Here is a 21,298-nt window from a genome sequence, read left to right as displayed (position 1 = left end):
GCATGAGTAGATCTGGGGCCGGTTGTTAGGATCTAGTTATGGTATATTTTGGGAAATCTTTCGTTCAACTTTCCTTTTCTAAATACATGCTAAGCACTTAGCATCCTTCAATTTCATATTCTTCCCACAGAGTCCAGATACTTGCTCTGGTGTTTAGTGTGTTTGTTCAAGCACAACAGTGTATCAATACCCAGTGTGCTGGATAGTAGGGTAAAGACCCTGCCTGTGAGGTCAGTGTTTGATCAACACAGAGACCTAGGAGGAGCTGTGGAGGTTGACTCTGGCATTTGCCATGTTCCACTAGGAGGCCAAATCAAGCCCCAGCTCATTTACAAGTCAGCAGGCTTGCTATCTAAGCAGGCCATGTGATTGCACTCACATGATGCCCTTCAGAGTCTAGCATGCCACTCATAACAAGTAAGACTGCCCTGTAGGATTTTACTGTAATGAGACTGTTTGATTGAGAGAGCTCTTTAGAGAGGACTGTGTAAACTCAGGGAGCTGGTGGGAAGATAGCTGCTGGAGCAGAAGTCCGTCAACGGGAGCCACCTAATGCTTTGTAACAGCTGCCCAGCCTCTCTGGTTAGCCTTTCCTCCTCAGCACTGTCCCTCAGAAACGTATTGTCTTTCCTGAATTCAAGGAGCAGGCCAATGAGTTGGTGCCTTGATTCTGCCTGGCATCACCTAGCATCACTGCACATCTTGATGGTAAAATCAGCATCTAGGGTTTTGAGGCAGTGGCTCCCGATGGGGCCTTCCTCAGTGCCCAGGGCATCTTGTTCCAGCTCCTGCCACCAGAGTATCCTGCTTCTAGAGAACGAGATCGTTCTTCCTTCTCCATTGTGAAGAATCATTATATGGTACCAGATAGGTTTGGGGCTTGTACGGTGTGTCTCTTGGGCACGGCCTCCTCTGCGTCATCTTTTCTAGAATCACCAGCTAGGGACCTGTCTTGGAGAACCATGCCTACTTTCCTCGCCATGGTAAGATGAGCCCCTGGAGAAGTGCTGCCGTCTGCCAGCCCTTGAAGGTCTAGTTAGTGGCACAGCCAAGGCCCAGACTCAGGTCTTTTGTAATTTTTAGCAGTGCTTTTAACCTAATTCAGCATAACTCCATCTTTTGCTTCTGGTGATCATAGGAACCACAAAGGCACATATTAGAGGACCCTGAGCAATGGTGATTGCTTTTTCTCCTTGAACCTGTCTTCTGCTTTTCTTACACTGCAGGGCTTCTCCAGTTCACATGAAGGGCATACGAGCTCTTCTCTTAGCTGTCTATAAAGGCCAGCTCTGTGGGTGGCCCAGAGCTTTGCATGGGCAATGTGGACCTTTAGTGCACCCAAGAGCTCATTGTTTCTGGCATGAGTGGCTGCAGATTACTTTAGGTTTTGGCCTTTGGTAGATACAGCCTACTCTCCCTTGAAATAGAAACCAAATTAGATAATAAATGTCTGACCGCCAAAATGAACAAATGAGAAAGGCAAATGGTCATTAAAAAAAACACTTTCTGAATCAGCTAAAGCACTGAAGGGATGTTTTCTGCATCCTCTTGGCTTTCAATGGTGAGTTCCCAACTCAGGCCCCTGGCTTTTGTCCTCTGTGCTGAGACCAAGCAGTAGAGGAACACAAGTGGCAGCCAGCCAACAAGGGTTTCACAAGTCAGGGTAGGTTAGTGACTGTCAGACCACCAGAGTCCAGATGTGTTTGCAGAAGGGCAGTGTTCTTGTGACATGCCTCTGTATAGAAGCTAATGCTCTCTAGTGAGAGTTTCGGTCACTCAGCAGAGGACCTGCCCTTCCGGGTGTGTCCTCTGCCTGGACCTTTACAAACTGATAAGTCCTACCTCTGGCCCTGCAGAGCTGTAGCTACCATTGTCACAGGGTGAGCTCCAAATGGTTTGACACATAAAATGCAAGATGACGTCACCATGTGGTGAATGAACAAGACTGCAGGCTAGGTGAAGGGGTCAACAGTGTCTCCTTCAAGCTCGTGGTTTCACAAGCCACTTTATTGTGAGGTTCCAATAAGCAGTGGTGATATTGTGTTGAATTGAGGAGGTAGTTCAGATGTTGAATGTAGCTTTGGAGCCAGCTTTGTTACCACTGAGCTGTGTGACACTGAGAGGCCCTTGTTGACACCTCACTGCCTCTGTACCCATCTTAGGTATGCCTGGTCACTCTAAGAGGAGTGCCTTCCTCAGCTTGGAATCTGAATTGTGCTAAATTTGAGACTCAGTGTGGTGGTTGGGAGGAATTTCACCTAACTTTCTGCATGGTGTTCTATAAACTTTATTAAGATACACTATTTCCACTTTCCTTTTAGCCTTTTGAGAGATGACTGAGAGGAAGCCCAAGTAACAGGCAGATTACAGGGCCTGTGTGTAGATGACTAAGGCAGGTGCTGGTCTCAGGTGCAAGTCAGTTATCCACAGATGTTAACCTGTCTGACCGGCAAGAGATGAGAAAACTGCACTGGGCTTGTTAGCCTTAAAATTCCTACCGATCGGTAAACACTACAGGTCCCCCTTCATTGAGAGAGAAAAAAGCAAAATGCTCCTTTATGTCTTTTGTCTAAATGTGCCTGAAAAGGAGGCCTAGTAATGTTGCTGTTTAAAGGACAGACCGGCCGGGCGGTGGTGGCACACGCCTTTGATCCCAGCAATCGGGAGGCAGAGCCAGGCAGATCTCTGTGAGTTCAAGGCCAGCCTGGGCTATCAAGTGAGTTCCAGAAAAGGCACAAAGCTACACAGAGAAACCCTGTCTCAAAAAACCAAAAAAAAAAAAAAAAAAAAAAAAAAAGACAGGCCGAATACAGAAGAAGCCTCCTTTAATTCGGCTTTTTGTTTAAATCATTGGAGTATTTACTGCTTACCAAGCAAAACACACTGAACTGTGATGCTGCCCACATTTGTGAGAAACTGCCATACTCACAGCAGGGCACCGTGGCGGTCCTTACGTTGAAAAAGCAGAACCTATTTGGGGTTGGGATGATCAAACCCAGATGCTTTTCTAAAATTATATTTTCAGTGCGTTTATATGTCTGTCACAAAGTGTGCTACATGCTAAAAATATTTTCCTTTGTAGGCCAAGGGAAATTGCAAACCACACTGAGGGAACACACATAAGATGGTTTTTAAGTGTGCTAAGGGCACGCTGGTTGTTACCAGCCTCAGCTTCACAACACACCGCCATTCGTGCCCCAAAGCATCACAGTTCAATTCTTCTCTAATTTCAGCAATTTTATTGCCATAAAAACATATGGAAGGACAGCCAAAGTCAATACATAAAACTTAGGACCAGACTCCATGGCAGCAAGTGAGCAGGACTCACTGGAGATGACACCTTCAGTGGTGCTGTGTGTCTCCAGGGATGGAGAGTCACCCTTTGTCAGACAAAGGTTTAACCTTGTGCTCTCTCCTACACCCTTCCCCGGGGACGCTGTCGCTTCTGCTCTGCGCCACCATCAAGTCTGCGCTTCCCTTCAAGACCTCATGTTTATTATGAAGTCTGTTTCTCCAGAATTCTCACTGGCCTCCCTGCCTCAAAGTGTGTTTCTTTTGTCACTGGTTTTGTAGTTAGGAACATCTGCCTGAGTTTCAACAAATCCTCCAAGAAACTATGTATGGCAAACCCAAGAATATATAGTTGTCTACTATCTGAATGTAGTTTTTAAATCGCCAGTGTGTGAGTCTCTTCTGTCGCTTTCCAGCTTACTTTTTTTTTTTTTTTTTGAGACAGAGTTTCTTTGTGTAGTTTTGGAGCCTGTCTTGGAACTCACTATGTAGACTAGGCTGGCCTGGAACTCACAGAAATCCACCTGCCTCTGCCCCTCAAGTGCTGGGATTTAAGGCGTGTGCCACCATCACCCAGCTCCAACTTACTTTTTAAGCCTTTTTAAAATCATATGTGTAGGTGTGTGAATACCACAGGTGTGCACATAGCCAAAGAGGCCAGTAGAGCACGTCTGATCCCCTAAAGCTAGAGTTACAGGTGGTTGTGAGCCGCTGGATGTGGGTGCTGGGGACCAAACCTCCGGAATAACAGGAAGCACTCTGAGCACTGAGCTTCTCTCCAGGCCCTCTAACTTTGGTGGGTTTTGTTTATTTATTTGTTTTTTAGTGAGACTCTCACTAAACCTAACGCTCACTGGTTACTAGACTGACTGGCTATCAAGCCCCTGGGATTTTATTCTCTCTGCCTCCCAGTTCTGGGATCATAGCTTGGTTTTTATGAGTTCATGGGATCCAAATTCAAGTCCTCATGCTTTCAAAGCATGGGTTTTACCCAAAGAGCCATCTCCCCCAGCCCTAAGAACTGTAGTTTTAAATGTAATTAAATTCTTTCCTCTTCCCCATTTTGCATATTAGCACACCCACCATGAAAGCAAAGCCACCATTTTATTGAAGAGGCTCTACTAGGTACATCATGCATGATAACGATGCACTTTTACCCAGATGTCTGCAAGATAAACATTGTTGTGCCCTTTTTTTTTTTTTTTTTTTTTGGTTTTTCGAGACAGGGTTTCTCTGTGTAGCTTTATGCCTTTCCTGGGACTCACTTGGTAGCTCAGGCTGGCCTTGAACTCACAGAGATCTGCCTGGCTCTGCCTCCTGAGTGCTGGGATTAAAGGCACCACCGCCCTGCATGTTGTGCCCTTTTTATAGCTGAAGAAACAGAGTCTGTCTAACTTGGAAGCCCATGTTAACTAGTACATTGGGTTTTTGATCTTTCCCTAGCTGAGTCTTGTCGAGCTGATAGATTCAGAGAGCAGTATAACAGGAGTGTCATGTCTCACTATATGGTCTTCGTTTCTTTGTTTTGACACAGAGTATTACTGTGTGTCCCAGAGTGGCCTTGAACTCTTGATTCTCCTGACTTGATGTTACAAATGCTGAGATTACAGATGTGACCACCACATCTGGCTTTGTTTCCCCATATTCCTGTAACAACAGACGGCCTATTGTCTTATATAAGAAGGGGCTAGTAATGGAATTATTGATTCTCCTTTGTAATAAGAGATATGAGAAAGAAAACCTGCTTCCTCCTCTCTGCCCTTGTCAGCGGAAGGGACAGGTGCTGCCGTGCAGTGGCTCAGATGGGCCACATCTCCACAGGCTCCGTGCAAGGACACCAGGTTCCTGCAGTTGTCACTTCAGGCTTTTTTATTGTGATGTCAGAACCCAGTTATTTTTGAGGCCTTTAAAAGTTTACTTTGGTTCAAAATACCAGACAGGCTTTTGTCTCCGGGAAAAAGGTGGGGGTGGGAGGGGTAGAGGAATTAAAGATGACTTTTGTGTCTGCTTTGTACACCATCTCATTCCACCCTCAGTTAAGTGTGTGTTTCTCACAGTCTCAGAGAGGTGGTATGATGTGCGTGTTCAAGAAGCAGAGACAGAGTGCCTCAGTCCTCAGGGGTGCTTCGCCCATTACACCTGGGCTTCATCCTGGGACAGTGAGGCCAGATTCACAGGACAGCATTGAAAACAGCAGCAGCTTAGTTGGTTGTGCTAGCCTGTTTTCTGGTGACCTTAAAACCTCAGACAGCAAGGCAAGGAAGATAAGAAGCAAAGCTAAAACAGACCACAGTATGTGTATAATAGGTTAAAACCTACACCAGGAAAGCAGTCAGGACAAGGTGGCGCTTGGTGGCAGGGTGTTCACCTTGGGTTCCATGGGTAACTCAGGGAAGGGGAGAGTCCTAGGAGACTGCTAGCTTTGATACAGTCTGAGGTACCTAACAGAAACATAAATTGTCTGGTGGGCTCTTGCACTGTGGCTCTAAGGGGTGCAGCTCTTCCCTGCTGACTGCTGAGCGCAGGAGCTGTGCTGTGTGTAGAGAGGCTAGGTTGATCCCCGATAGAGAGCAGTTATGTTTGGTATCTAGAGAACAATGAGGGATCAAGTTCACATTCCCCAGCACCCACACTCCCACCTCCACACACAGGGGTGGAGGCAGAGGAAGGGAGGGCAGGTCCTTTTTCACCCTGGGAGATGTGAGCTCTGGCTTTCCTAATATGGACACAGCTGGTCCTGGGGAGCATTAAACATTGATTTAATCCACTACTGAACGAACATCTCAGGAAGAAGAAAGGGACTAGTAACCAATAAGCACAGGTCATTCCATTGTGTTCCCAGAGTACCCCCTTCCATGGAGCTAAGTGTTTGGTGAACAAACGTCCTGGAAACTGGCTTTCTGTCATAATTATTTATATGAGAGTCAGAAACCCTAGTCTCCAAAGGTGGTAGATTTTACATTCTCTGTATGTGTGTGTGTGTGTGTGTGAGAGAGAGAGAGAGACAGAGACAGAGACAGAGAGATTTTTATAATACTTGTTAATAGAGATGATTCAGGCCCAGTCTTCTGTTTGTAAATTGTGACTTATTTAGGTTCCTTTTTGAGGCCTGATGGCAGGCAATCTAGTCTAAGTAGTCGTTTTATCAAAGAATAGATTTTTCTGGAGACATAGACTCCCTAATAGCCCCTCCTTCAGGGGTGCATGGAGCAGTGGTACAGCCGTAAACACACACTTCCACACACCGTACAACGCCATGTCATCCCCAGGAAGCAATGGGAAGACATCCATATGTGCTATGGGCTTTCTAGCTGGTAAAATACCAACAGACCATATGTATGTGCCTTTGGGGAGATGTTTGTCATTAATTATCCCGAGTGCTTGCATTTACGTGCATGCGTGTGTGTGTGTGTGTGTGTGTGTGTGTGTGTGTGTGTGTGTGTGTGCATGCATGCATGCGTGCGTGTGTGTTTTCTAAGTAAGGGAACCCATTTGGTCAGAGCAGGCTGCCCACAACTCAAGGAAGTCAGCCAGCATGTACTCTTTAATGGAGCAATCCCTTTGAACACAGCGAAAGGTCTTTTCTACGGGCATGGACTTCCTCCTGACTCCAGGCGAGCTCTGTAATCAGAACATGGGAAATGCTACCTTCTATGGACAGTGCCATAGGCCAGCATTAAACCAGGCCACCTGAAGACAAACGTTAAAGTCTTTTGTAGGACCCAGAATTGTATTAACCATGGATCTCAAAAGGACTCCTTATTCTGCATGGAAGGATTATGGGAATCCTGTACTTGTTTTAGGTCTTTTCATGCATATGCTTAATGCATGCCTGCGTCTATTCCTAAATACAAGCTATGGGAAATGCTCCCTATGTCAGATCATCAACCCATCCTCCTGATCACCTTGTCCCTCCCCTTCTGCCCATGGAAATTTGCTATCTTAGAGCATGATATGTGGTCACCCTCTATTTTATTGACTTTCGAAGTTGGATTCCTTCAAACATCTGTAATATTTTTTGGAAGCTGTTAAATATGGGGCATCATTAAAACCATCCAATTTAGTGGTTCTCAGCACTGTTGGCACATTGGGATCACTAAAAACGAGGAGTTTAAGATGACTCTGAGGCATAAATCTTAGTGGTTGCCTATATGCTGTGATTTGTAACACCCCGACCACAACATACCTACATACCCACACACCCCAGCACACCACATATCCACCTTGACACACACAACCATCCTGAGACAGATACCCTAACACACTCGCATACCCATACCCACACCCCTCATACCGTGATTCTCAGAGCGTTTAAAGGTGGGAACCCCAGGTGTAGAGCCCCTGTGTGTGATTTTGCATTTCACCTGTGACCACTCTAAGATTATAGTGTCTCTGAGTGAATGTAAAGTCATGTAAAGAATTATAATCAGAGGCTAAGAAGATGGCATAGTTAATAAAATGCTTGCCATGGAAGCATGAAGACCTAAGTTTGATCCACAGAACACTGTAACAAAGCCCAGCACTGGAGAGGAAAGGCAGGCAGATCCTTGATCAGCCAGCCTATAGCTAACTTGTCAAGCTCCAGCCCAATAAGAGACCCTTTCTCAAAAGCTAAAGTGAACAGCTCCCAAGGAACAGCACCTCAAGTTGAGCTCTAGCCCCAACAGGGGCATGCACATGTGCAAGCATGTCTGTATACACATTAAAGAACTACAACCATACTCATGGTGAAGAGCATGTGATGATGTCTCTTTCAGCAGATGTTATAGGGTTGGATTATATTTTGTGGCCCCTGTTTTGACCTGGGGCTAATCAGATCCATATAATAAACACGGTTTTTAAAGTGACACTGTCACAGTAGATGCTCCCTTAGTTCCAATCAAGACCCAAGGGCCAGGCTATATGAAGTAATAAAGGCACTGGAATTACCTAAGACCCAGTGTCTCCATTCTTAAACTGGGACATTGTGTAGCACAGGCAGAGCAGCTTGGCTGTGCAGTGCTGTGTAAACTGCTTCTGTTGGAACTGGGCTATTCTGGTTTTCTACCAGTTATAAGGCTCTGTGGTCTCCGACAGCTGGTGCTCAGTGGTAAGATCCAGTCCCTCGGGTTCTAGTAGCTGCCTTGCTTCTTAATTCTGATAGTTACAACTTGATAAGTAACAACTGCTTCCTGTCTTGAGTACCTGACATGTAGCTTTGCATTGCTGCACTCTGTGAGAAAGATGGCTTAGAGATGCCACACGGCTGCTGTGGATCCAAACTCTGACAGACAGACTGCCCGCGCAAGTGTTCCCAACAGCAGATCATGTTTCTGCCTTGTCTCAAGGAGTGTCCTGAAGTCAGTGTGGTGTCCTGCTCCTCTGTGTTGACTACACCTGGTGTTTTCCTCTGCAGTAGGGTATCCATCATGTTTGTCAAGTAAATAACCAGACCATGTGTCCAGTGTCCATCCTCCTGCCAGCGTTGGTACCGTTAAGATAAGACATTGGGTCCATCAGCATTTTTGTGACACCTGTGTGCTGCATACCTATCATTACCTTTACTGGTGGTGTTTCCTAACATTTTCTTTGGCCTTTGTAAAGAATGTAGTCATCATCATATGGCCTTAGCTTTACACATAACTTCCAAGTGCTGTGTTAATGGAGAGAAATGTTGGAAATATGGCATTTTTGCAGCAATTCAAGGAGAAATGGAAATTAAAGGGGAAAAATAAAATCCCAATACTTTATTTGTTAATACTTCTCCTGCCCAAAATGGAGTTAAGGCAGCTTCCAAAGCAGATAAGCACAGCAGAACTTGGCAGGAAGATGAGTGAGGAGCATAGCCAATATTCAGCAAACTGTCCCTGAGGTTCCTATGCTGGCTAGGAAGGGTCCCCAAAGCTCCCAAGATTTTGGAAGATTCATAATCGACAGTGATGAAAACAAACCCGGAGCCTAGTCTGACCATTTCTGCCACTGATACCAGAGAGAGGTAAAAATGGCATGTAATAGCCCTCTTACGGGTAAACACAGCGATGAACTTATGAGGCCTTTTATCTCGCTGTCCCTCCATAAAGGTCGATGGCATTTCACCAGACCTGCATGGTAAGAGGCTATTCCTGGAGCACAGGAAGATGAAGTCCAGTACCAGCTTTGTAGAGATCTGGCTGAACCTAAGAATGAATTGTCATGTCCCTCGGGAGTTTAAGCACCAATAGTCCAGGAATATCTGGGAAGTATGTGTGTGTGCATGCTGTAGGTATGATCTATTGTTTGTTTGTTTGTTTGTTTGTTTTAGTAGCAACACTGTTAGTTACCATATCAGAGAGGATCATTAGGTGGCCTGCTTGGGGCAGAGAGTACAGCCCAGTAGTGGAGTCCTTGCTTCGGATACATGATGCCGAGGCTCAGTCCTCAGTACTAAAAGCATAAGAGGGGAAAAGGAGATGGACAGTATCTTATACATTGTCCACTTGGTTGAGCTCTGCATAGGGTTCTGGGTGACACTGATGAGTTCAGGGCTGCACTTACAGACAGGAAAATATAAGTTTAGGCAGGGAGCAGAGCCCATAGTGGGCCATCTGGTATGAGCCACGCTTCTCTTCTGAAAATTATGCTGTGGAATTACATTCACCTAGCAGAGCTAAAATCGCCCTCAGAAAGAAACTAGGGCCTTCATCCTAACGCTGATGAAACAGACAATAACATATAAGCCATATACAGTTCTTCTAAACTCAGAGAAAACAGTGCATAAGGTGTGTTACATTCATGCAAAATTTAAAGCTGTAACATTTTGTCAGTCTGCTCTTAATCCTGACTTGTTCCTGCTGCTTACTCTAAAGGTAACTCTAGTTCCAGACCCCATGGGTACCTGTTGTTTTGTTCTGTTTGTTTGTTTGTTTGTTTGTTTGTTTGTTGCTCAGGCTGGTCCAGAACTCACAGTCCTGCCATGGCCTCTCCAGTGATGACATTACAATCGCAGGCCACCAGGCCTGTGTATGTTAGTAACAGAGCCCTTAGCTTGTTTGGGAGCCAAAGTCCTTGGCTTCTCTCTGCAGATGGTTCTCCCTTGGCTTTGCCCAGGGGAGCATAATTTTCTGTCTGTTGGAATAATTAAAGGGCTCCCCACGTTTGCCCTACAGGGGTTCCTGTGGACTTTCCTCACTCCTCTGTGCTGTGCTTCATTCACCAAATAGAAGCAGGAAGAGAGCACCCACCCCTCTCAATAAGAGATCGGCATCACTGCCTTTTCCTGTGGGAGGAATAACTTCCTCTTCCACTTTAAAAAAAAAAAAAAAAAAAAAGATTAAAAAAGAAAACCAAAAAAGACGTTCTCTGAAGATAATCTCTGTTTCTGCGTTGAGCAGGGCTTTTGTTTGAAAGCAAAAGCGTTTCCTCGGGCTCTGAAATTGCCTTTGACTGTTATGAACTGCTTTGACAAAAAGTTTTTTTTGAAAAACTTCCTTTCCAAATGTGCCTGTCAACTAGCTGAGACATTTAAAAAGATATAATTCAGACATAAAGTGGTTCATTTTTAAAGGATAGCTTGAAAGTGCTTTTGTCACTCTGGAAGACGCTAGACTATCCATTCCCAACTGCAAAATTTCAGTATTTTTAAAAGTTTCTCCTCAGCCTACTGACATTTGTATCAACTCATAAACAAGGAGGGATTTAGGTAAACAACAGAGAACTGTGTTCAGGTTGTGTTGAATAATTAAAAACATTAATTTTTCTAGTGTTTCACTTTTTATTCTGGGTTAAGTTCAGCCCCCAAACACCATTTTGAGATGTAATTTGAATTGCTGGTGTATAGGGACCTTCATTTTCTGTTTTTTTTTTTTTTTAAGTCATTTAGAATTGTGTTCCTTTTTTTAAATTTAAATGCACAATTCTGTGCTTTTTACAAATGGTGATATTCTAGCAGTTAAAGAAATTGGAGTTAGAGAAGTAATTGTAAGATTTCACACACACACACACACACACACACACACTTGAACTGTGTGCCGTGTGTTCCTTTGTCCCTGTCTACTTCTATTTACTTCCAATAAAATTTTATTACACTTATGTATTTACTTACTTAGTGTGTGAGTGTGTGTTGGCACAGGTGCCATGGAATGAGTGTGGAGGTCAGAGGAAAACCTTCAGGAGTTGGTTCTCTCTTCCACCACGTGGGGCCTGGGGACTGAACTCAGGCTGTCAGGCTTGGCAGCCAGTGCCTTGATCCACTGAGCCAGCCAGGTCCTGTTCACTTTTAAAACATTGAATATTTGTTGTGTGTTGGGCAGTATTGTAGTGACTAGACAAAAATCAGGGACAAAAACAACAGGATGTTGCCCTTCCAGGAGCTTAAAGTGTGGTTAGGGAGGTAGACATTTGATCAGTTAATAATAAAAATAAATAAATAATAGAGTGCAAGATGGCTTAGTAGGTGACAGTGATTGCTGCCAAGGCCGCAAGGTTGACAGCCTGAGTTTTATCCCCATATCCCACAAGATAGGAGAGACTTGCACAGGTTGTCCTCTGACCTCTGACCTCTGACCTCCACATACATGGCATGGCTTGTGCACCCCCCCATACCCACATGATAAATTAACAATAAATAGCTATAAAAATTGTACCAAACTAAGTGAGCCTAATGTAGGATGTGGGCTTTTTTTGCAGCATCTTAACACTGGCTCTTCAGACATAGAAATGTAGAATGTAATTGCATTTTATAAAATACACGATAGAGCCGGGCAGTGGTGGCGCACGCCTTTAATCCCAGCACTCGGGAGGCAGAGGCAGGCGGATCTCTGTGAATTCGAGGCCAGCCTGGTCTCCAAAGCGAGTTCCAGGAAAGGCACAAAGCTACGCAGAGAAACCCTGTCTCGAAAAACCAAAAAAAAAAAAAAAATAATAATAATAATAAAATAAATAAATAAATAAATAAATAAAAATAAACGATAGTAACTGTAGGATAATATGCTTCCTGAAGATCTGAAAAACTTAACTCTAAAGTGAGGTCTCAGTGACAAAGAGTGAAGGAAGCCAATACAGGCAGGGTGATCCTGGGGAATATTAGACTTGAACATGATAGTAAGGAGGGACCTTTCAGACAGGATACTTCAGGTAAGAACCAGAGGCAGGCAGTGTGTTTTCAGTAAAGCAAAGCGATGGAATTGCAATTTCCTTTGGAAAGACACTCGTGGCTTCTCTATGGGAGGGAGTGTGGACAAGGGAACAGGTTGGGAGGCCTGCAGACTGGGCCCCAGCTTTGGAAACTCAGCCTAAGTCCGAGTGCTCCTGCCCCTTGTGCTGTGCCGGCATGGAAAAGACTGTGTAGGCCGAGTTCCAGATCTGTGTTCCCAAGACATTACCTGTGGTTCTGTGGGGTTGTAGGTTTGAGAACAATCTCACATGTGAAAATTGTAAGGCCAGAAATAAAAGCTGTTATATACTATCCAGCTTTACCAGGTTCTCATAGATGTCTATGTAAACTTAGTTTGTAATAGTTATCTTTCTTCCCATTAATAAACTCTTTGCATTGGGCTGTTTGTATTAGTGTTTCTAAGGGTGGTAAACACCCAAGGGGAATAAATGAATAAAGGCAGTGTCTGCCAGGGTGAGTATATATTGATTCTGGAATTATGAGTAGCATGAAGCTTGAGTAGTCCTCTTTCTGTTTAAAATTAAGTAGATCTGCATAATGCAGTGTTGGTGATTTACATGTTTATGTGTATGCGTGCTTCGAGGCTTTCCAAAAGCATTAACTATTTCTATGATTTCCTCTTAAAGCAGGATAAACTTGGTTGTGATGGATGGACAGTTTATATAAAGTCACTAAATATGTGTGAGACACTTAGCACTTTAGTACCTGGATAATGAGGTACAAAACTGACTGCATCTACTTACATTCTAGAGTTAGGTTTTGGTTTGGTTTGCGTTTCTAGAAATAAAAACACCGCTAAGAATCCCCGACTGGAGCAGGCCTGTTGTTTATTTTAGGACATAAGCATCTTTAGTGGCCACATGAGGGTCCGGCTGTGTTTGGGAATGGAGGGTACAATAAAGTTTTCCACTCTGATGTCTCATTAAGCAGCTCCTCTTTGTGTAAAGTACTCTGTGGCAAAGTTGCTTCTATTTAAAGTCCCGAGTTTGATCTTGGCTTTGATCTAAACCTTTTGATCTTGAAAGAAGGATGGAGTAGCAATAAAGAGGGCCGACAGAATTTCTTTAAAGAAATGCGATAAAGTTAAGGGCGGTCGGAGTCAGCCAGCACTGGCAGCAGGGCAGCCTTTCCTCGGGCCTGGCTGGCACGGCAGAAGAGGAAAATGGGGCGAGTCCGTCCTTGGCCTTGGAACGGGACCGCCCCCCTTCCACCCTCGTGCTACGCAGGTCCAGGCTAGACGTGCACAGGGGACTCCCCAGTTCACCTGCCACCTTGGAAGTGCTAGCAGCAAAGTCGTTTCCCCTGGGAACCCTGGCTCAGGGTCCCTCCATCCCTCAGCGGGCGCCTCAGACTAGACCGGGAAGTGTGTGTCGGGGAGAGGGTGGGTGGGTGGATGGGTGGGTGAGGAGAGGCTCTTGGGGCGCAGGCCCGGGCAGAGGGTGCTTTCCGAGAACAATAACACCCCGACCTGGGAGCCTACACCTTTAAGGCAGGCCCCGCCCCGCCTGCGCCCGCCCGCCCGCCCGCCCGCTGAGGTGTCGCGCTCGTGGCGCTGGGCTCGGGTGAACTTGACTCGCTCTCCCCGCAGGCGCTGCGGGAGGAGCGCGAGGCCGAGGACAGCGCACCGAGAGGGCTGGCAGGACGCGTGTGCTCGGAGGTGAGTGCGGCGGGCGGAGGCGGCGGCGGTGCAGGGTGCTCCAGGTGAGACGGGCGCCCGCCCGCGCCTCTCCGCCTTCCTGAAACGCTGTTGGATTTTGACTTCAGGTGGCGAAATGGATTCGTGTGAACCGCAGACCCCGAAAACGCAAACGAGGGAAGCAAGAAGTGGCCTTTGAAAAGGTAGGGGCCCTGAGGACGCTGCTGGGAGGGGCTCCCGTGTGCTGCCTTGTGTCCGGGATGCAGTCTCTGCTACTAGAATAGCATTTGGGGAGTTTGTGTTAAATTTACAGCAAGGAAGCTTTCCCGGGTAGGGAAATCAGTAGATAAGCGGTGGTGTCCCCCGCCCGGACGGGGGCCGTGGAGGGCTCCTTACACGGCAGCCCTCCCTGCCCCTGAGAAACGGAAGCTTCTTCCAGGCAGACCCCCACAGGCAGCAGTACAGGAGCCCACGCAGGCAGTGTGAGAAGTGGGCAACTTCAGTGATGCCAGGACCCATTTTCCTTTCTGCCCAGCAAGTGAATTGATCCTCCTGAATTTAGAATTTTAGTAGTTAGTTGTAGACCTTGCTCCCTGCTTGCCCTTGTGAATGCCTGAGGTTGATTATTTTGAAATCAGGTGAGTAGCCTATCAGCCCTTTTTCTTACTGAAAAGGGGGCAAATGTTAATGGCATGTTTTGATTTTGGCAGCTTTGCTTAAATCTACTTTTGCAGTTGGGGGGTGGTGGTGGTGATAGCGCTGAGGGACTAAAATAGCGGTGTGTTGTTGTGCTGCCTGCCGGGACGGATGATGAATCACTGGGTTCTGAAGCCAAATTCTCGCTGATAGCGACGCTGCCAGCTTCTGTGATGTGTTGCCTTAGTATGGGCATCGTGGTGTCCGAGAACGTGCATGAAACTCGCAGTAATGAAGATGTGGCTCTTCAGAGTGCACTTAAGGGCACTCGGGGCACTTGGAGGAGCCCTGGCAAAAGAGCTAACTGGGCATATTGTTGCTGGCATGCAAGGGGCCAGAGTGTGTGGGAAATGTCCCCCACCCCAGCCACGTAAATAGAGCCGTGTGTGTCAACTCAGTCGAACAGTGGAAAGAAAATACTGTCTAAACAGAAGGATTTGGGGTTTTACCTTGGCATGCTATTATAGCAGGTTATGGTTGGTGAACTCTCACAATTTAAGTAGCTTTAAAAGGTTTGTTACTAATGAATGAGATCATAAAATATCTAAAGAGTGAAAAGCATTATTTTGTGCCTAGCACTTGAACAGATGTTTGTAGGTATAATTATTAAACAAAAAAATAAGATCAGCCACACATGGAAAAAGGAGAAGCCATTATAGAGTACTTGGTATCGCCTCTACCGAAATCTGAAGCAGTAACTGCCTCTCAGAATTGGGAAGGTGAGAACTGAGGCATTCACCTACGAATACAGTAGCAGCCCTCCCCGGGCAGCCCTCCACTGTGTCCTATTAGAGGGCTGGAAGATGTGCCTTTTAACTTTCCTTCCTAGACAATGTGGGGAGGCTTTTTTAAAGAGCTCGAAGGTGGGTTGGATGGCCTCCTTCCAAGGGGTATGAGGACACTGGATGCTCTTGGTGGCTGTGTGTCTGTGTTGGTGTCCCCACTTCTTTCTCCCAGGTTCAGCCAGCGCCATGGAGGGCTTTTCTTCTCTTACACCAGGGAGAAGTTCCGTGCTTGACGAGACAAGGCAGGTATTTTGAAGGGCCATGTGAGCGGTGAGATCTATGACCCAAGAGCATTAGAATGGGATCTGAAAGGCATGGGATCTAGGGGATATGTGTAGGTGGCAGTCTAGGTGAGTGGTCAACCCAAGTCTAGTACTAGGACTTAAGCCTGTTGCTGGTGGGAACCTCAGTAGATCACTCACTGTTGATTCTGATAACTTATTTAAAAAAACAAAAAACAAGTCTGCTGAGCCTGGCTTGGTGACTCATGCCTTAAATCCTAGCACTCAAAAGGCAAAGTTATGGATATCTTTGAGAGTTCAAGGCCAGAGACTGGTCTACAAAGTTCCAGGACATTCAGGTCCATGTTAGAGACCCTGTCTTAAAATAAAATAAAAATGAAACCAAAATTTCAAATGTCTGCTGGGCCACAGGCAGGCTGACTCCTGCGCCCTTTCTGTTCAGCACTGTGTGTGTGTCTGCTTTCTCTGGTTTGGGGTCCGGTGCCCGTGTTCTAGACCCAGCCGCTGCCTGCTCCTTCGCCCGCTCTTGCTGACCAGGTGTCTCCTTCCCATCTTTCCCTCCTCAAGTGTCCTCCACCTTCAGGTCTCTCTCAGGAGTTGACCTGGATTAGACTGGACTGGACTGGACTAGGTAGATTTGGCTGAATGGTCCGTGGGCCAGATCTGAGTAGCTTTGGTTAAGTGGCCTGGAATGTTTTCCTTCCATAGGCGGATGCTGCTTTTACTGCCTGGTGAAAAACAGGACCTCCTGGCTGTCTTGAGAAAGGAAAACAGCCATGGCCGCAGGCCAGGTTCGGAGATATGTGGGAAGAATGTCATCTTGCAGGACACATTTTTTTTCCCCCTTAAAGAAATTGTCCCAGGCACTAAATGGTGGGCACAACTTGAAATGAGCTGAGAGTTTCAGCCAGAAAAGGAGCACAGTCTGTCTGTACTCGGCTGTGAACACGGAGACAGAGTAAGTTAAGTGACTGTGCCACCATGTAAGCGATTAGAATGCCCACCCCACCCCCTGGCTCTTGTGAGCTTCTCTTTCTGGCCGTCCCTGCTTGCCAGAGAGCCATCTTTAAGGACTTTACCTACCCTTTTCCCCTTTGCATCTTCTTGGGATGTTCCTCGATGTTCATTTCTACGCTGCTCTAGCTCCCTCCTTATTGCTCTGTCCACGGCAGCGGCTGTTTCCTCTCTCTGGCTCCTGGAGTGTTTCTCCATTCACTCTCGATTTTCTTCTTTTTCCTGTTGTTTCAAATGTATATTATTTAGTTTGAATAAATTTTACAACCAAAAGGCAAGAACATGAGTGGCCCACAGAGGACAGTCCCAGGCCAGCTCTGTGGGACTGGTTACAGTTGTGATTTCAATAGTGAGAAGTATGTGTGTTAAAAAATAATAACTTTTAGGTGGTGGCACACGCCTTTAATCCCAGCACTCGGGAGGCAGAGCCAGGTGGATCTCTGTGAGTTCGAGGCCAGCCTGGACTACCAAGTGAGTCCCAGGAAAGGCGCAAAGCTACACAGAGAAACCCTGTCTCGAAAAAGCCAAAAAAAGAAAAGAAAAAAAAAATAATAACTTTTGCTATATGATCTATTGGCTTTAGAAGAACACATTAACTTTTAACTCGAAGATTAAACACAAATTGTGTATCATCATTAGAAAGTAAGGGCTGATATTTTAAGGTATATACATGTCAATAAAGTTTAGATAACTTCATTATTCTAAAAATTAAAATATACAACACAGCAGTACTTTATGAAATAGTGTATTTTAAAGAAAATGCACTTGTAGTGAAATTGCTCTTCTTAAAGAAAATTTCTGTTGTTAGACTCAAAAGACTCCACCTTCTTGGTTTTCTGTACATCTGATAACTTACAGAAAACGGCTCCTGCTGTTTCCATTTCTAGCCTTGGTGTGTATGCGAAAATCAGAAGTATTCATAGGCTTGCTTTCTGGCCACTGGGGTGACTCAGAAAGCCATCTTCCATGTCTGGTGTGCCTGAAGCAGACGGCCCCGGGTGAGATGGGCTGGCCTTTGTGAGTTGTAACTATCACTGGGAGCCCACGTTCACTCCTGTCAGAACCTGGAAAACAAAACTTTGGAACTTGCAGTTTGCTGAACCTTAGAGTGAAAAGTCCAGAGTATAAAATAACAACTGAACAGGAGAGCGTGAGGCCAGTGGGCTTCGTCAGCTGCCTGTCGGCTCTGAGTGCTCTCTGATAAACCCCGGCGTCTGGGAGCGTGTTTGCTCCGCTTTCACGTCTCTGCTCTTGTCTCACGCTTGACTCGGGCCATGCTCTCCCCAGTAGTCTCTGTAATTCACGACGGTTTTTAAATCTGTGCAAACCCAGGGAGGTCTGCATGTTCAACACCTTTTACTCCTTTGAGGTGCATTGCACACTTAGGTTGCAGTTCTGCCGTGAGAACACTCAGGATGTTTTAAAGGTAGGTGGTTCAGGCTTTAAATGTTTTACCATTGTGTGTCTTTTGTGACAAAAGTCTGTTATATTCTGTTGTAATTCTGGAAACCAGTATTTAAGTTGTTTCTGTTTGTTTGTTTGTTTTAAGTTACTTTTTCCTGGACTCACAGAGGCAGTGATACCTATTAGGCTCCACTTGGAGCCCTCAAAGCTCAAACCAGTAAACCAGTCCGTGCGAACCTGGAGCATGCGACCAAGTATCCCCACTAACCGGTAGCCACTCCCTGTATCCAGAAGCCTGGTGGGTTTCGGCAGCTCCCCTGGAATTCCGTAGGCTCGGTGCCTGTGCCTCTTTCTGAGAGGACTGTTGCTCTGTGAGAATCCATAACTAGTCTACACTTGCAGAGTCATGGTCTCATACAATAGCTTCATTGATTCTTAATTTCCATAGAAAAGCTTTATGAGTTCTAATGAATCACCAGCCCGCCCTTCTGCACCTCCTCAGTGAGTGACTTGTGTCCCATGCGTCTCCTGTGCCTTTGGATAAGGACTTAGGAGAGTGATGGGCGGCAGAGTGGTTTAGGAGAAGTTGTTAGGAAGAAATCAAGCAGAGAGGTGTGTTTGTGCGCATTGCATCATGCTGCAGAGAGACTGAGGAACTCCCATGTACCTGGGTCTTGTTTCTGCACCTCTTCCTACCCTTTTAGTTCTTATAAATCCTTAACAAATACGTTGTTGAATATTCTATATCCAGGTTTCAAGTCAGATCAGATTATGCAAGATTCTTGACATTTTTGCTTACTTTAAGCTGAACCAAGAGAAAATTGCTGATAAAATATATTTTTGTAACCTAAGAAAGACAGTTTGATTTGTATAATTTTATACTATTAAATTCTCATCTGTCCCATAGATTATTCTTTTTAAGAATCTGCAATTTAAAACCAGAAAAAGATTCTGACGAATCTGTGTATCATAAAATCCTTGCCAGCTTTAACGTGGTGTAACAGGAAAATTAAAACAATGGCCAGCCTGGCCTCAACACTTATATGTAGCACACAGTCACCCACTCATCCTCATGCGCTTATTCAGAGACTCTCTGAATGGAACCATTAACTCATCAATAGCTAACACTTGCCATGCGGCAAGCGCAACTCTGAGTGCTTCGCATGCAGCAGCTGATGCAAGTGTCCCATCAAAGCCTGTCACAACCAGCAGCATGACACTAAGACAGTGCGCACTGTTGGACTCTGTGTCAGTAGGTGCGGTGTGAGCAAGTCAAACGATGGCTGTAGAAAATAATGTTTGGGCTGCATCTTAAAGTCTTCCTAGTCCTCGACCACCAGCACAAAGCGTACATTTCTAAATTAAGAAAATCTCCACCAGCATGTATTTGAAAACACTTGAAAGAGTGCAGATAATTACACTTGTGTTGATTTTAGTGTGTTTGATGCCAGCCACCACCAAGTCTTCCACACCGAGAAAGATGAAAGCTATTTTCATATAAAACATAAGACTTGGGCTGGAAAAGGGAGGTGGGAGAGGAACATTTTTGTGGCTTTTTAGTTACTTTTATAGGCAGCATTAATTTCATTCCTGTGACAGAATGCTTTCATTGGCAGTCATTCTAATCTTAGGCATTTTAATGAGCTGCTGTTTTGTGCCTGGGCTCATATGGCACTACTAAGATGTGTTATTTTTAGTAGCACCTACTGGTGTCACCTTGGGTTAGGACCTGTCATCGTTTCCATTAATTATGTGTTAGAGCAGGCGGACACTTGAATGTATTCAGCCCAGAAGCCAGCCAGTGTGAACCTGACATATTTTCATCCTTGAATCCCTAGCAGTCAGAGAAAACCACACATGGCTCCATGAGTGTTTGTGTGTAACCGATTAGATGATAAAGCCCACAAGTGGTATGTACTTTTACAATCATACTTTGATGCTGCAACTTTTTAAACAACTGTTATCTAGTCGGGCAGTGGTGGTGCACACCTTTACTCGGGAGTCAGAGACAGGTGAATCTCTGACTTCGAGGCCAGCCTGGGCTACAGAGTGAGTTCCATGACAGCCGAAACTACACAGAGAAACCCTGTCTGGGGAAGAGCGGGGGAGTGAAACAAGAAATTTTTACCATCTTGTTAAACTGTGCTACTTATTTTGTTCTTTACTGATAGAATCCATGAAAAATATACTGGTCAAGATTTCCTGGCTTTCCTGGAGGTGGTTCTTTGGTATCTTCTAGAAAGAGGGCTTGGAGGCAGGAAGACTGGACCTGATATTGGCCCTTGGGTTTGTCACATGGCTTTTGTTTTCCTCTGAGAGTCTTGATATTTAAATGGCCAGTTTGACCCATGTACCCAAAGTGATAAAAGCTTGTTTTGTTTTTGTATAAATTGGTGAATTGGTTTTGTCATTTTTTTGAGGGGGGATTGGGGGCAATGTCTGGTTTGGTCCCCCAGTTACCTTTCATAAACACCCTTCTTTCTGCTTTCGTATTGATTCTGTGATGTGAGCAAGAAGGAAATTAGACACCATTTCTCTTCCCCCACTGTTTATCATGTGATTTGAAATATCCTTTTACTTCCAAGTAAGTTTGTGTGAAGCTGTGACCAAGCCGTTCCTCGTTCACATTTGCGGTCCCACACACCCCACTTTCGGTCACTCTCGGCGGGCCAGAGGTGTGTACCTTTGCTCTCAGTGGCACATACGCCCTCAGGGTGTCCCCTTCACTCTTCACACTTTTGATGTTCCTTCCTTGTGGTTTTTGGAAGCTGACTCTGGTGTCACTTTTTTGGGAAGGGTTTGGTGACAGTACTGGGTCACAGCTGTGTGACGGCAAATCTGTCCCTAAACCTGACCTTCACTTGTATTTATTTATTTGCTATCATTTCTTTTCTTCAGAGTGAACTGTGTGCTTAAGATGTTGGAAATGTAGAGACTTCATGTCTCTCGAGCTAACTGAGACTTGGACATTACTGACTCCACAGGTGATAGGCTCTTGGCCCCACGCAGGGAGAATGATTGGAGAGTAAAGGAGCTTTCTCTGCTGGAAAATTCCATCTCTGTTCTGTTTTTCTCTCACAAAACCCTGGGTTTGTATGTT

The 21,298-nt window shown here is 45.4% G+C and overlaps 1 protein-coding gene across 4 annotated transcripts in view; it reads left to right on the top strand.

Annotated features, from left to right (window-relative positions):
* Positions 1–21,298, top strand: part of LOC114708433 (aminopeptidase O (putative)) — a 311,317-nt gene that overhangs the window by 228,603 nt on the left and 61,416 nt on the right. For 3 of the 4 annotated variants that reach the window (XM_037205654.1, XM_037205655.1, XM_037205653.1), the window contains exons 12-13: positions 14,010–14,078; positions 14,186–14,260. In XM_037205654.1, coding sequence (XP_037061549.1) covers positions 14,010–14,078; positions 14,186–14,260 — 144 coding nt within the window. Of the gene's footprint in view, positions 1–14,009; positions 14,079–14,185; positions 14,261–21,298 lie in introns of those variants that run through there. The other variant, XR_005091530.1, reaches the window with a different exon arrangement.

The sequence above is a fragment of the Peromyscus leucopus genome, chromosome 5 (genome assembly GCF_004664715.2).
Source record: "Peromyscus leucopus breed LL Stock chromosome 5, UCI_PerLeu_2.1, whole genome shotgun sequence".
NCBI classification, from domain to species: domain Eukaryota; kingdom Metazoa; phylum Chordata; class Mammalia; order Rodentia; family Cricetidae; genus Peromyscus; species Peromyscus leucopus.
The sequence above is the reverse complement of the archived record's forward strand: the minus strand, read 5'-3'. Positions and strand labels throughout refer to the sequence as shown.